The sequence below is a fragment of the Apteryx rowi genome, unplaced genomic scaffold, assembly GCF_003343035.1.
Source record: "Apteryx rowi isolate R43461 unplaced genomic scaffold, aptRow1 scaffold_212, whole genome shotgun sequence".
Taxonomy (NCBI): Eukaryota; Metazoa; Chordata; class Aves; order Apterygiformes; family Apterygidae; genus Apteryx; species Apteryx rowi.
Genome location: NW_020448442.1, coordinates 56,604 through 71,375, shown reverse-complemented (window position 1 = coordinate 71,375; position 14,772 = coordinate 56,604). Strand labels below are relative to the sequence as shown.

At 42.5% G+C, this 14,772-nt stretch overlaps 1 protein-coding gene across 1 annotated transcript in view; it reads right to left on the bottom strand.

Annotated features, from left to right (window-relative positions):
- GCNT2 (glucosaminyl (N-acetyl) transferase 2 (I blood group)) overlaps nt 1–10,407 on the bottom strand; it is an 18,993-nt gene extending 8,586 nt beyond the window's left edge. The window contains exon 1 of the mRNA XM_026064289.1: nt 9,486–10,407. Within this exon, the coding sequence (XP_025920074.1) occupies nt 9,486–10,407 (922 nt within the window). The remainder of the gene's footprint in view (nt 1–9,485) is intronic.
- Nucleotides 10,408–14,772: the final 4,365 nt, after the last annotated feature.

The window sequence follows — 14,772 nt, the reverse complement described above, 5'->3', positions numbered from 1 at the left end:
GCCGGCATGTCGCGTGCGCGGCGCCCCAACGGCCCCAACGGCGGCCACGCCGAGGCTGCCACAGAACAGTTAAAAAACTGGAAACACGGAAAAACAAACACACAAACGAACCTGGAAACAGAGGAAAGTTAGGAAACACGGGAGGTTTTCCCAGAATCATTTCCCCGAGAACCTGCATCTTCCTCTGGGGCGGCCACGCTAGGTTCTGCGGCTGCGGGAGCTGCCACAGAGGAGCCCTGATGTTTGATCCGCTCTGGTTATATCTGACTGCATGTGTGCCACTTTTTTTATTTTTTTTAATGTTTTTAATGTTTTTTTTTCTTCCAGAGTACAAAATAGCTTCAAAAACAGCTGAATGTTACAGAATAATAATCCAGAACAGATCATGCCCCCCTCCCCCCCCGAAAAGAAAAACAAAAAAGACAAACGGTTGTTTAACTGACTACAGAAATTCCTAGAAATAGGTCAAGGTATTTGCCACCTCTGGCAAACACCTCAGTACACCATGTCTTGTATTCACGAAACACTATTTTGTGCCCACTTGCAGCTGCTCTAGGGGGAGGAAGGGGACGGAGGCAGGTCTGGGCACCGGGCTGTCCTCTGGCAGCTGCAGGAGCTCAGCTCCGTTTTAGCAGGTCGAGAAACCGCCCTTGTGGATGCAGCGCCRTTGCCAGGCTTCCTCCCCGAACCTAACATTGTCAGTTCACCTACTCTTTTTTTAGTCCTACCCCGTTTTTTTAACAGTAATTAGGTTTGTTTTGTCAGCCTGTGCCATTTTACAGTACTGCGCTAGGGAGAAATCAAATAGTTAAACCCTCGATGTCACGAGGGTGGAGAGAGACTAATGAGCAAAGGTGCGCAGGGTGAAAATGGTAACCTCTTAACCCTGCACAGCAACAAGGGCAAGAATTTGTCAGATTGTGCTCTTGAGACAAGATGCAAGAACCATTTATCTGAAATCCTGATTTCTCTGTTCTCTTGTTTGTCCTGCAAGACAAGTTCTCCCACCTGTCCATGGCAGGGAGGTAATGGTAAAGATACGGGGAAGTCTTTAGAAGAAGGGACTTTCTTTTAAAACGATATGAAAACAATGGAGAAAAAAAATCTCCCTTTAAAAACACACAACAGCTCAGTTTTGTATTCTTCACCATAAATGTTCATTTCATTGGGGGATCTGAGCGCACAAAAAGTGTGGATGGGGTGCGGGGGCTGACTAAAATAAACTCAAGATTGGCAAGTCTTAAAGCAGACCGCAAAACCTGTAGAGAAGGAAATAAAGATCAGAGGGAGAAAAGGGAAGCTTATTTAAAACTATTTCTTTCAAGACAGTGGTCTGAATTAAGGCAGGACATGCTTTCTCCTTGAGCAGTCAGGCTGTTGACAGTCATAAGAGAGCTGAACTACAGCTCCTCTTTTAAATCATTCGAGGAGTAGTAAGGAAAGGGGGTCAGCTCCAGTTAACTGTAGCTTCATTTAGCAATATGATTGGAAGGGCTTTTCTGAGTTTTTATTGACCCATAAGCTAACCTAAGTGTCTTTCGCAGGGGGAGGGTTGCAGTGCTGCACTGGTGGAGATGGATTCTACAGGGCTGTTCAGGAAATACCAGTTTCCCTGAGTGGGAGTGAGCTGAATCTGCAGAGACACATAAGCGTCAGGGACAATAGAGCCATTCTATAGGAACCGGGAATATCCACACTTGCACTCTTCCCTGCATGGTTCAACTTACTGCTGCCCCAGCTGCACAGACTGGCTGCTGGCTACAGGGTTTGTCCCTCAACACATATAACACAACTTTAGGTGTGGTTAAAAGAATTTTCAAGTGAATTTGCACATAGATGAAAGGAGACGACATTTTCAGGTGGCTAATTGAAGTTTCCCTCTAACAAAAACAAGCGCTGTAGGCTGCTCAGTATCTCCCAGGAACTTTATATTCAAGAAAAGGATCTGTTACTGCAGCTGGGTTAAAATGCATGAATTCTGATAGACATTACCTGATGCTAGAATTTAGAAAAAAAAATTTTTTTCCTTAAATTGCTSTCATCTGCTTTTGTTCTTACAGGAGTCATGCTATTTGAAGCCTGTTACACTAGTGTGTAATAAATGTGAAGATAAACAAGAAGAGAATCAAGCACAGGAGTGCAAGTTCACTTATTAGTTGTGGCTTTTCAAAAAACCTTCTTTAAGACATATCTTTACACTGTCATCAGTAAGTAGTGTTTTTTTTATGAAACAAAAAATAGCTACTGTTGCATGAAGCAAACAATTGGTATGAAGCAAATGACTGCTCCTATTGAAAGTGGTACTTAAATTGCAATGACTGCATATTGCATACAGATAATGCATCTGTATATGCATATTGCATACAGATAAAAACATATTTTAAGTCATATCATTTACAGGTGAATTGTAATCTCTGAGTGGTAGATAGAAGACAAAAGTAATATTTCAGAAAATTCTGCCATGCGGAAGGTGTATTTGTGATTGCCACTACTGTATTGCCACACCTTCCTTTAGGTAGGTTTTGCAAAAGAGAAAGGTTTTGATTATTAGATTGCAACAGCTTTGCTGTCATAACACTTGATACCGGTCACGGAAAGTCCCTGTTTTGTGTACCTTATTCCTATGAAAAGTTCTTGCTCAATCAGGATGTCTCATTAAAATAATGGGGAATATGAACAAGTACATGAGTAATTACATGAATAATGCTGCATACATAGGTACAAAATACTTTCTTCTAGAACATACCTTATGCAAATAGCTTTGCCTTTTGGAATCATTTTAAAAAGCTTCTGCCTTTCTGTCTGTCTATCTGTCTTTTGGAGGGTGGGCACTAACCTAAGGAAAAGAAAAATTTTGGTAGAAAAACTCAACCACAATGGTGCATATTAGTATGATGTATGATTAGTATGATGCATTGCAGAAAACATTATTCTAAGAATCTGTCTACAAATGACAGTGGAATGGAGAGGTACTGAAGTAGTTGTGAGTGGAAATAATTAAGTTGCTGCAGCAAGAAGCTCAGTGCAGGCTAACTTGTCTGAAAAAAAACCTACAGGTATTTTGTACAAGCAAATGTCCATGTAAAAAAAAAATAATACAGAATTGGCGAGTGTGATTTCTTAATGTGCTAGCAATGCTTCTCAGAATTTCCTGGTGTTACTCTTGTATCTCTGACCCACAACCAAGGGATGTGAATGAAGTATTCCTTGAGAGCCACTAGCTCTAGTTTGAATATGAAGCTACTGCTTCAGATCAACTGCAGTGAATTTTTAACAAAGAGAACTTCCATCTGTCTTGAAAGAGTACTAGCTTAACTCACAGCATTACCAGCCACATGTCTGGTGTTATATGAGACATACTGTATGCCAACTATCTTTCTTGTCTTTGTGTCTACCATTCAGCTCTCAGCCAAGGGCTTGCCATCAGAATGGCACAGATATAGTTTAGAAGTTTGGGGATAGTTTAAGACTCCACTTGCAAACAAAATTATCTGTCAGTTTGGCTCCTCCCTGATCCTGCACAGAAGGAATATATTAGCAACCTTCATCCAGCTCAGAGAAGTGAGGTGAGTCTGATTCTTTGCACTTAGATAGACACAATATACAATTATGTAAAAAGCTGGATGAATATTTGGAACAGCAGGCAGAAGGCAGAATGCAAAGTCATCTTCCATGGCTTTCCAATTTCCATATCAGATTAGCAGCAACAGGAGAAAGAACCTCACTCAAAGATACCAGGTTGAGGTTGCTGGTGTCCTCAGATACCTATGCTCTCAGGCAAGCTGCCTGGAGGCTCTGAGACTCTTTCCAATCTACCCACTCAGGTCAAGGAATGGTCAGGACTTGTGTGCTATAGTGCTTGCACAAAACACTGTGGGTTGCCTCCTCTGATAGTCAACTACTGGTATTCAAGCTGATGCAAAAGTTTGTCTTATTTTGTGCCAGGCAGTGACCTGGCATGCTGCGTACCCCATGTTCCCTTAGAACTAACACGTGAGTGTGTCCAAGTGTGAGTAATACCCTCTTTGTCTGGGTAGAGGGTTAGACCCATTACAAGTACTGTATTGTGAATGTCATACAGCAAATCACAAATAATCCTCTGCTCTGTAAACAAGGTGGTACCACTTCTGTAAATCACCCCAAACAGCTGTAAAACTCTGTCAGTTCCAGCTCTCTATTTACCAGATTCATTTGCTTTTAAGAGCTGTTTGTCAAGTGTAAAGAATATATTAGTTCAACTAAACATATTCATTCAACTTTCCTAACTTTCACTTCATTACTTGCCACTAGAAAAAATAACTGTCAGGTTTTGGAAAATATTAACCGCTTTATAGTAAATGAGGGAAAAGCTTTTTGGATACAATTTTGGCATTGTCTTCATGATTGCTTGCTGCACTTAGGTTAAAAATATAGAGCCTAATGCAACACTATTTTGCATGACCGTGCAATCATTTCTGTCTGTGACTAGTGCATATAAAATTCTCTTTCTTGTGTGCATTTTATGCTCCCTTCAAACAAGCATAAAGACTCCACAAGAGACAGCAGTGGGGCATCTGGCTATTGGACATTCAGTTATGCCTTTTTACAAATGGGCAAATGGTGATAGCAGGTTCTCATCAACAAGATTAATTTTACGCTCAGAGAGGTTATTTTGTCTTTCATTAATGAAAAGAAACCCAGACCCCCGGATTTTTTTTGTGTCTCAGAGTGTTCTATCTGGTAAGCTCCTAATAGCAACATAACCTGCCAAGGCAGGACATGTGTAAATATTAGACCCTTTTCTCAAAGCACACAAAGGAAGGGAAAGCTCCAGTGGTGTCTGGAGAGCAAAGAGAGCCTCAGTGTCACTGGGAGGATTTTGCTGGCTACACTGTACCTTTTCAGGATCGAGCTGCCCTCAGCTGTCTGCACGAAGAGCTGGAAACGTGAGAAAGCTGAATTTGCCTTCAACTGTCCCTTTGGCATCTGGGATGAAAGGGTGGGGGGGCTGACATAGGCCAGGCAGAAGTAGGTCTCTCTGGGTTGGTATCTCACAGCCTCTCCACTGGCTGGAAATTTTCACCTGCATGAGGTGGGTGTAAGTCATCCACTTGTGGCTTGCCCAAAGCAAATGTCCTTTTATGTTTCAGGGAGGAGCAGGACAGTTACTTTTGCAAGCTCTGGAGAAGCTCGTTATCACTACTTGGGAACTGAAGCACACAAAACAGTTGTGAAAGACATTATTTGCTTTAGGTCTCCAACTYAAGGCAGAAGACTGATTTTTCTAAGTGCTTGGCATGTTCAAGAGGTCAAAGTCATAAGGATGCCAAGGTGCCTAAGTACCTTCAAAAGTGTCTCCCTACTATCTAGCCTTAATAAAATCCTGGAGCCAAAGCAGAAACCTGCATATTAGTAAACTCTTTCCCATTCCTCTTCACATTGGTTTTTCTGCACATGCAGAGGTACAAAAGAGTTGGAACTGAATTTTATGCAACCATTCAGCCAGAGCAGAATGACACTTCCAGGCCAGATGGCAGCCTGTGTGTTTCAAAAGAGGAAATAGACTTCCTTTGTTGGGAGCAAAGGCAATGGGCTTTCATATTAGGCATTTTTCTTACCGGAGCAACTGGTCTTTAAATTCACATGTATTGCATGTACATATTCCCATGTAAAATTGAAGAGAGAAGTAAATAAGCAGAGTTGTACTGTGTGTAGTGGACACACAGAGTCCCACACCCTGCGCTGCCTTTAATCAGGTGGAATTGTAAATGGTGGCTTGAGCCAGGCTAATGGCTCACTGTCACTGAAGGGGACTGGTGCAGAAGGGACTATGCAACCTCACTGCAGATGAGCCTGTTCTTAAAAAGCAGCTTAATCCTATGGACACAGCATTAGACTAGGAAGCAGGTGCCAGTCCTCTAATTCTGGTTTTGCCCATAGTCCATTTTATGACATTGGGCATATCACTTTGCTTCCTCTTCTGCGAACTGGAAATAATAACACTGATCTCCCTGGTAAAGTGTGTTGGTATCAGTGAAGCAAAAGTGCTGATATTACTTCTCCCACCATTTATAGTCCTGCTTGAACAATGTGTAAGTTACTAGTGGGCCAGCATGTGTGTGTATATATACATATGTATATATATGTACACACATATCAGTGTGCACCCTGAAGAATTGTCCCCTGAGATTGCCTGAATCCCAGCAGAACTTCTAGAAGCCATGCTTATGCTGTGACCATATTTCATGAAAGTAGGAACAGTGTTTTGGCTTGGAACAGGTTTCAGTATAGCCACATTAAGGGTTTCAGTGGCATTAACTGTGAATGTACACCTCTGTTATGGCTCCCAGAATCTTCTTTTTGCTCCACATGAGCACAGAGGTGAAAGATGGAGCAGTGATTGTGCTGCTAGACTGGGACTTAGGAGCTTTGGTTCCACTAACCTGCACTGAGGTGTTCTACACTTCTTGCATGACCTTGGGGAAGTGATTTAGGGCTAGTCACTTCAGGCCTAAATACTTTGTAAATACTTTCCCTTAATTTCTCTGTGTTTCTCTTCCTTATCTGAAAAATGAGTTTCAAGATTCTTCTGTCACATAGGAATCACATGGGAGATAAGTGGCCTAAGATAAATACCAAAGATAAGACTGTTATCTGAAAATCAACTGAATGGGAACTGAATGTCAAGAGCCTTCAGGGGGCTAAGAAAATCCTGGTCTTCATTTCATGGCTCTGGGTAATAAGCTTGTTATTTTCAAATTTGGGGACCAAACAACCTTTTCTTATTATTTATCTGAACTGAGGAGATCATGGCTGTCTTCAACTACAAATATGTGTTTGGATTAGTTTTTTCGCAATATGCTGTACATCCAAACTGGTCCTTAAATGATCTCTCTTCATGTCTGAAGGCCTCCAACTGTTATAGCAGCTAGACTACTGGCTGATGCTATTACATCCCTTTAATATGCATGAAAAGCAAAAAGGAAGTGTCTTGGTCAAACTTGCACAGAAAGTTTTTATGAGAACCAGAAAATGAGTCCTAAGCTAATACCTCACGCATTAAAGGGGACTTCTCGCTGCAAGAGACACTCGGTGCTCTGGATCTGACTCAGATACGTTCAGGCAAGAGGCTGGCACCCTGTGCTGCACTTAGTAGCTTGCATTCAAAGTTCTGGACAACAGCAGCCCCTAGAGTATGTCCGTCAGAGTTGCTTGGCCACTTCTGTCACACTACTGTGAGGGAAGGGAAACATGGAAGAGGAAGAAAACATATTTAATGTGGGAATGTTCCATCTTTTCCAAATTTCTCTTTCAGATGCAAAGAGAACAAGCACAAAAGTGTTATGCCAGTGTACAAAACTGGAAAGTGGGCAATGATGGAAAAAAACAGTGAAATACACAGTCTATGTAAGCCAAAGAGTGCAGTGCAACAAATGGTGCCCATCTGAACCTCTCCCACTCTGGAGAATATATCCGGTCCCAGGTTTATTGCTTCTGAGGCAATGGTCTATGATAAGATCACAGCAACCAGCTTCCTGAAAAAGTCAGCTAACTACCAGCTAATAGTAGATGATGATGATGTTGATTACACAGTACATATCTAATTCAGTAATCACTTGCTGTTATCTTGTGCTTGCCAGTTGTAAAATGTAGCGATTGAAGAGCTATTCTCAGATAGAGTTATATGATTATTTCAAAGCAGACTGACCTTGCAAGAAACATCTACAGTCTGCTTCTTAGCTTAAATAGTTGCTCTGACTCTTTGTTAGTGCTCCCAGTTTTTGTTCTCCAAAAATTACAACGGGGGAGGGTGAAAATTGTAAAGAAAAGAGAAGAGATTTATCCTTGCTTCCATTGCTCATATCTTTACTTTGGGCTGCCATGAAACTCCAGGGACTCAGGAACAATAGGTTCTTTTAAAAGCAGTGTGAATTGCAGAGAAGTCCTGTGCATCTTCCAACCCTTCTCCCAGTCATATGAACAAGGTAAAACTAATTAGAAACACATAAGGTAGAAGATGAAAATACTAGCTCTAATTCTGTTTCTCTGAATGAATCCTTGAGCCTGTACAATGGAATTTAGGCAGTACCTATGACTACATGTTGTTTGTAGCTGTTATAGGAGAGCTGGTGTGTGTGTTTGTGCCCACAAAGAGGCCTGTGACGCCTAGAAGCAGATTCAGATCCTTACACACAGCTGTGCTGTTTCCTCCTGTCTTTGTGGAGCTTGAGAGGAGGGAAGAGAATAGGAGCAGATACAAAATACCCTGCCAGTTGCTGTTCCAGTTCCCAGGCTTACTGGATTTATCCCAGACATGCACCCTTTTCTTTCGTACCAACAGCCTAGTCTTCACCCTACAGAACCACAGATGAAGAAAACAGTTTCTTGAGTTCCCATTGCTGGGCTTCAATGATGTATATATATATTGTTTATACAATATCCTGCTTCTCCAATCATTCTTTAGTACAAGGCAGCAATATATCTAGTCTGTACATAGTACAGAGACTACATCCTCTCTCAGGGCTCAGATTTTCAGAAAACTTCACTTAGCTGTGTGTTCTCCAAGCCTGTGGGTGTCCATCTCACACTTTCAGCAAGGCAGAAAGAATATCAAGTCATAACTCTGCCTGGACCTGAGGCAGCCAAGCTTGGGCTCTGGAGCACCTGCAGCTCTTGGACAACTCAAGCAGGGCCCCCACCCTGGGACTGCACCAGCAGACTGGTAGCAGGGCTGTGCTAGCTGTTTGTGATCCCTGGCTCTGGAGGAAGGGAGCTGGCTGGCACTGATCAAGTGTGGGTTTGTATTTTTAAGGGCATTCGGGTGCCTAACTCCTTGGCATGAGCATGTCCTAGGCACCTAAATCCTTTAGTGCTTCTGTGCCTCCATTTCTAGCCTCACAGGGAATTCTGAGAATCAGTATCTGAGTGATGCTGTGTCTATAAAGGGGCTGGGACTCCAGGGTTCCAACATTTCTTTTGTGGATCTGAAATCAGATTTTCTGACTCTGGAGTCAGAGAAAGGGAGGAATTTGCTTCTATTTGTGGAAAAATAAAATCTCTCCCTCCCCGCCCCCAACAAAGCATATTGTAGAGAACGCCTTCACTATAATACTTACATAGCTTAAATTAGTTATCTTTCTCTTTGCTCCTTCCCTTTTCTTTATTTCAGATTTTTACAGGGCTTGAATCAGCTGAAAATTCCAAAGATTTCAATGAGAACTAAGATCCTTTGGGCTTCTGGTAAGATGCAAAGAGGTAWTGCATATACTGCATGGCACAGAATGATATCTCCCTGAATGGTCAGAAGGGTGGACATGAAGGGCAAGTAAGCTTATTTTATAGATCAAGCTGGTATATAAATTATGATCTGATTCACTTTTTTGTCTAGGCTTTATCAAAATCAGCCTGAGATATGTGTGTGTGTTTGTGTATGTGCAGGTGCACATATGTGCATGTGTGTGTGAAGCTTATGTATCTATAGAAAACAAAAATATGGGTGGACTCACCTGGAATCCTATTGAGCGTCACCCAGAAGTGCTCATCAGGGCTGTAGGTGTCCTCAGACCATGCCAATAAATCAATGGCACGCTGGTCTTGGAGCACAAACTCCACAAAGGGCTGGGTGACTGCAATGTACGCAGAGCCGAAGTAGATGGTAAGATTGTGAGGTGGGGGTGCTTTATGTACAAACGTCCACAGCATGAAAGAAAAGAAAGGATATAGTTGTTCCCTGTGTACGTACTTGGTGCGTGCAGTGACGTGGGCCGGCGGCAGCACGCCGGGGGTGATGTTTTTGCCTCTGAAGCCCTTGAGGAACTGGATGATTTCCCGGTTGGTCTTCAAGGGGAAGTCCTGCCCGCAGGTGTTGAGCAGGTACTTCCAGGGCACGGCGGAGGCCAGCAAGTCTCTCATGCAGTTGAGGTCGGCCCGCAGGCGGGATATGCCGCCGTAGACCACCCGCTCCATCTTGGAGGCGAGGAAAGCGTTGGGGAAGCAGCCCACCAGGCGYTGCACCGCCTGCTTAAAGGCGGCTGGTGCCTTCTGGTCCACGTGGACACAGTAGACGTTTTGGGGCATGTACACCGCCCTGAAGAGCCGCTCGAAGGTCTCAAACTCCTTATGCAGGGTCATGATGTAGGCAACGGGGAAGGCGGCCTCCTCCGCCGAGAGGGCGCGGGTGATGTAGTGATTCTGTATGACGTACTCTGTGCAATTGGATTTTCTAAATGATGTTTTCAAAGTGTTTTCCTTCAGAAAGAATGCCTTATCTTCATTAAGTGCTTTACAGGCTTCTGCTAAAGCTGAACTCACTGAGAGGTTCAGTATCCTAAGAGATTTTTGTGCATGCAAATTAACAGTATAGAAAACAAATAGAAGTGAAACACTGAGAATCAGAACAGCGAAGAAACAATGTCTGAGTGTATTCATTGCTACTTTAAAATATCCCACCTGAAATACTGCAAAGACGTCAGATCAGATACCACACAACAGCTTTCTTTGCTGGCTGCATTTGCTCTTGCTGGAGAGTACATGTGTCAGTCTGATGCATAATATACAGCTGTTATCCTTTTAATACAGTTTCTTAGTCATCGTTAATGTGAAAACAGCATAAGTAGTGAATGACTTGCAGATGAAAGCTACTGCACAGCACCCTAAAGATTAAACAGACAATACATATTACTGTGTTGTCAAAGAACATCCAGTGCTATATATTTCACAGTGGCCCTGAATTCAATTTGTGGTTATGTTCTAAACTGCTCCCTCCCTCCTTTCCCTTATGTGTGCACTGTGTGACAGGAAAACTTCATATTTACATCTTGTGTAATTCTATCTTTTTATTCACTTGATGTCTCAGGGACTTTTTTTCTGAACCATTCAAGTTTTTCAGTCATTGGTATTTCATAATTATGAAAGGTTTGTTCAGCACACCATGCTACCATATAAGGCCAACAAGTCACCTATAAAAAACAGAAGAATCCTTATTTGTAAATATGAAATCTGTTGTTGCTGTACAGCAAAATAGTTTCTGCTAAATGTTGAGCTGTGGTGAGCTTCTGGCTTACATCCATCACAAGGAACCAGGTTAGAAAAACCTACTATTTAAACTATTTAAGCTAACCTTAGGCTCCCTAATGAGACATCCTTGTTTCTAAGAACTGTGCATGCATTTGATGCAGCAACATGCTTGGTTGATGACAGACTGTGGCATGGCTTTGCCTAAAGCAAAGTAGTTAGTAACTCTCTCTTCCAGGAGTCAAGCTGCCTTGGACCACTGTCTGGGAGAACTGTGAGTCTGTTAATATGGATCTGCTGCTATGAGACAGCATGTTTGAGGGAGTTAAGCTTTTTCCAACATCATGTCATTTTGCTCCAACATGAAATAACACTGAGGCAGTATCAGCTGATCCGAGGTTATGCTGATACATGTTTTTATTGGGCAATCCAGCATGCTGTGAAGCAAAGGAGAGAATACTTTTCATCTACATCCCAGTTCGTGCAGACAAGCTACTTCAGGCAGTGGCAGGTCCGGTGCTTTTCTTCCATCCTCGTCCCAAACAGTCTCTAGGAGACTTGGCTCAAAAAGACTGAAGGCTGCAGGCTGTGATTCCAGCCTGTCAGCTATAATCAGAAGCTGCAATGAGGAGAGAGACACTGAACAAACTTTGTAAATATTTGTGGCCAGATGGTCTGCCAAGATGGACACCAGTGCAGGGCACGAGACAGACCTGCCCATCAAGATTGCCCCATGATGTTAAGCAAGAGATTCTTCAAAGACAAGCAGCTCCACACTGGGATGAGGTGAACAGCTTCTTAGCTGACACTTTTAAAAGCTCCAGGAAAAAGATCAGCTGGGACAAATAGGGATAGCTGTGGTCACACTGAGGTTCCCATGCAGTCGTCTTCGCGAAAACACCATCATCATATGGAGGACGGAGGACGGAGGACTGTTGTGATGGAGCCGAGGGCCTGGAACACAGGTGTGCAAAGTCCCAGGGAATAACAGCTACTCGCTTGACACTGCTGAGAAGTGATCTGGAAAATGTTGTCAGAGCCCAACAATACAGTTTGTTAAAAGAGGATTTAGAGAGATGAGCTGACAGCTGAGCCAAGAGCCTTTGAAACTGCCCAAATGCTCTGTATTTTAGGCACTATGTAGACTGCTGCACAGCTAGGAAGACTTTTAAGAACTTAAAAAAACAAAACTATATCCAAGAAGGCTATATAGTCTTAGGTGTTAGAAGTTTCCATTACTAGTATGGTCTGTAACAAATAGAAAGCTACATTCAGAAAAAAATAGGCCTGCTCATTATAGGAATGAAGTGCAATATTTTGGTGTTAAATTTAGCTTTTCTGTGTTGTTTTTTTTTCATGCACAGACATTGTTGCGACATCCTTGCACCATCCAGACTATCCATGATCCTTTGGTTCTACTGGCTTCAGGGAAGGAAGAATACTTGCTTTGTGGTGCTTTTTAAACCTGATGCCTAGATTCTCTGGCATGGGTGTTATTTAAAAATCTGAAAACATACATGCCAAACGATTGCTATGGAAGACCAAGCGCTCAAAACCTTTTTTTTACTAGTTCTACCTTGTACTGATCTTTGTGAAATAAGATCTGGTATAATCCATGCCTTGGATTATGGGCAGAAATTAGAAAAAGAGCAGGGAAATAAAGAAATAGAGTCTACAAGTCGCATGGGCCACCTTAATATGAAGGACCCTTTCTGAGGTGTTAGTAGGTTGTCAATTTTGCAATGTCATCTGAAGCAAAGTTCAGATGCAGCCAAATCTAGATGTAAATCTGAACCATAGCATGGCAAATATCAGTGAAAGAATGGTAGGATGGCAGGAGACCTCATGACGCCCTTGTCTTCTGTTGCAGATTACACTGGACCTCAGCATGTTTTGGGTGCAAAAAAATGTTGCTGGGCAAAAGATAATAGAAGATCAAATTTACCATGCTATTCAACTGAGGCTATATAAGAGGGGTCTATGGTGGCTGATCAACTGTAAAATACTGTGCTGGTAGAACGAAAACTACTGCTGAATAAGGTTTGCAGTGTGGCTTCTTTTTATTCTCCCCTGGACCTTCATTGTGACAATTCTCATTTTAGCATTAGAGGAGCTTTTAGTATGGCCCATGTAGTGGAAACACACTCCCCAGTAAGATTAGCAATTGAAACTGAATCTTAGGAATATAGTTAGTACTTAGCAAACAGCTCCTGGCCTTAATCAATATAGGTAATTGGTTTCAATTAATTTGTTAGCTAATTAAGTTAAAAAACAAGATACACAGGATTTGCACATCTAGGCTGTAAGTTCCTATTTGGCTTTGACCAGTAGTGACAAATGTTATCAAATGCATTTCATGTCTACTTGGAGTGACCTGGCATTTTCTACTCCATTGTTAGAACAAAAACATCCCTATCATAATATTGCTTTTCACGACCCTCATACTAAAGCTGTCAGTTTGAATTGGCCCTGTTGTTACAACCACAGCAGAGGCTGCTGCACATAAACACTTTCTCCTCAACGTAGTTTTTCTGGTTAGGAAGTGTAGGTAGCCACAGTTCCTTGTTTTGTGCCCAAGTAAAGGATCTCCCCATCCCTCACACCTTATTGCACTAGCTAGAGTTGGGGAGCTGGGAGGGTTGTCAGCTCAAGTCCTCTGGTTGGAGGAGGGACTGCCAAACAGGGAAGGTTGGCTGGATGTCTTTCGCTGTACTGTGTAATGAAAATGCCTTGGTCTTGTGCTGCTCTTTGATGCTGTGCAGTATGCACAGTCTCCAGAAAACTGTTCTCTTGGAGCAGCCCTGCCTGGCACTGATCTTTTCTAACATGTRCCTTACTCACATGCCCCACCTGACCTGGAAGGTATATATGCAATATATAATACAGAGAAAGAGAGTCTTAGCACAGGAGCAGTTAAAGTTTATTCCTATATATTCTCTTCTGTCCTCCCCTTTTTCCAGTTCACAGCAGTCCCTGCCACTTCTGCAGTGCCCAGTCAACAATAATTTGGCTATTCAAAGAGAAGAAAATACAAACCTACCTGAAAAAGGAGCTCCCAGGCACACAAGCTGACACTGAACAGTCACAACACACCCACACTCACAGCAAATGGGAGGAGAGATGAAATGACACATCAAGGAAAATGCCAGCTCAGCTCACATGGTACGGTAAAATCATCAAGTAATCCAGCTAAACACAGTCAGTGAACACGTATGTCTGCACAAACAGCAGAGGCTAGACAGTACACTCTCATCTGTTTTTGTCTTGCTGTGCTCTCAAGTTTCAGACATAGAAACTCTTACATTGTGGGGACTTCATTTTTTATCTGAATTGGCAGTAGACTTTTAGATTTTAAAAAAGGCAGGAATACATAAACTACCTAGTCACCAGCAGAGCACATTTTGCAAAGCGAACTTACTAATGCTCCAAAGCAGAGTACTCCTTTGCTCACTTTTCTGAATAATCCCTGCGTTTCCAACAGGGATGTGTACTTACCTTTGTGGAAACAGCTCCTTGTCAGCTGCTCAAGAGCATCAGCACTGCATTCTCTTTCTTGCTCATTTATCCTCCTATGTAGAGAAAGTAGGCCATTATTAAACATGTTCTAATGGAGGGCAGGCTAGCTCTGATGGAGAAGTTGGTTTTCTTTAGCTAAGTATGACTGGATTTTATAAATGATACTTGTGTAGTCTAGGCCTAGTCTCTCAGCCTTTCCTCATAAGAGAGATGCTCCAGTCCCCTAATCATCTTTGTAGCCCTTCGCTGGACTTGCTCCAGTAG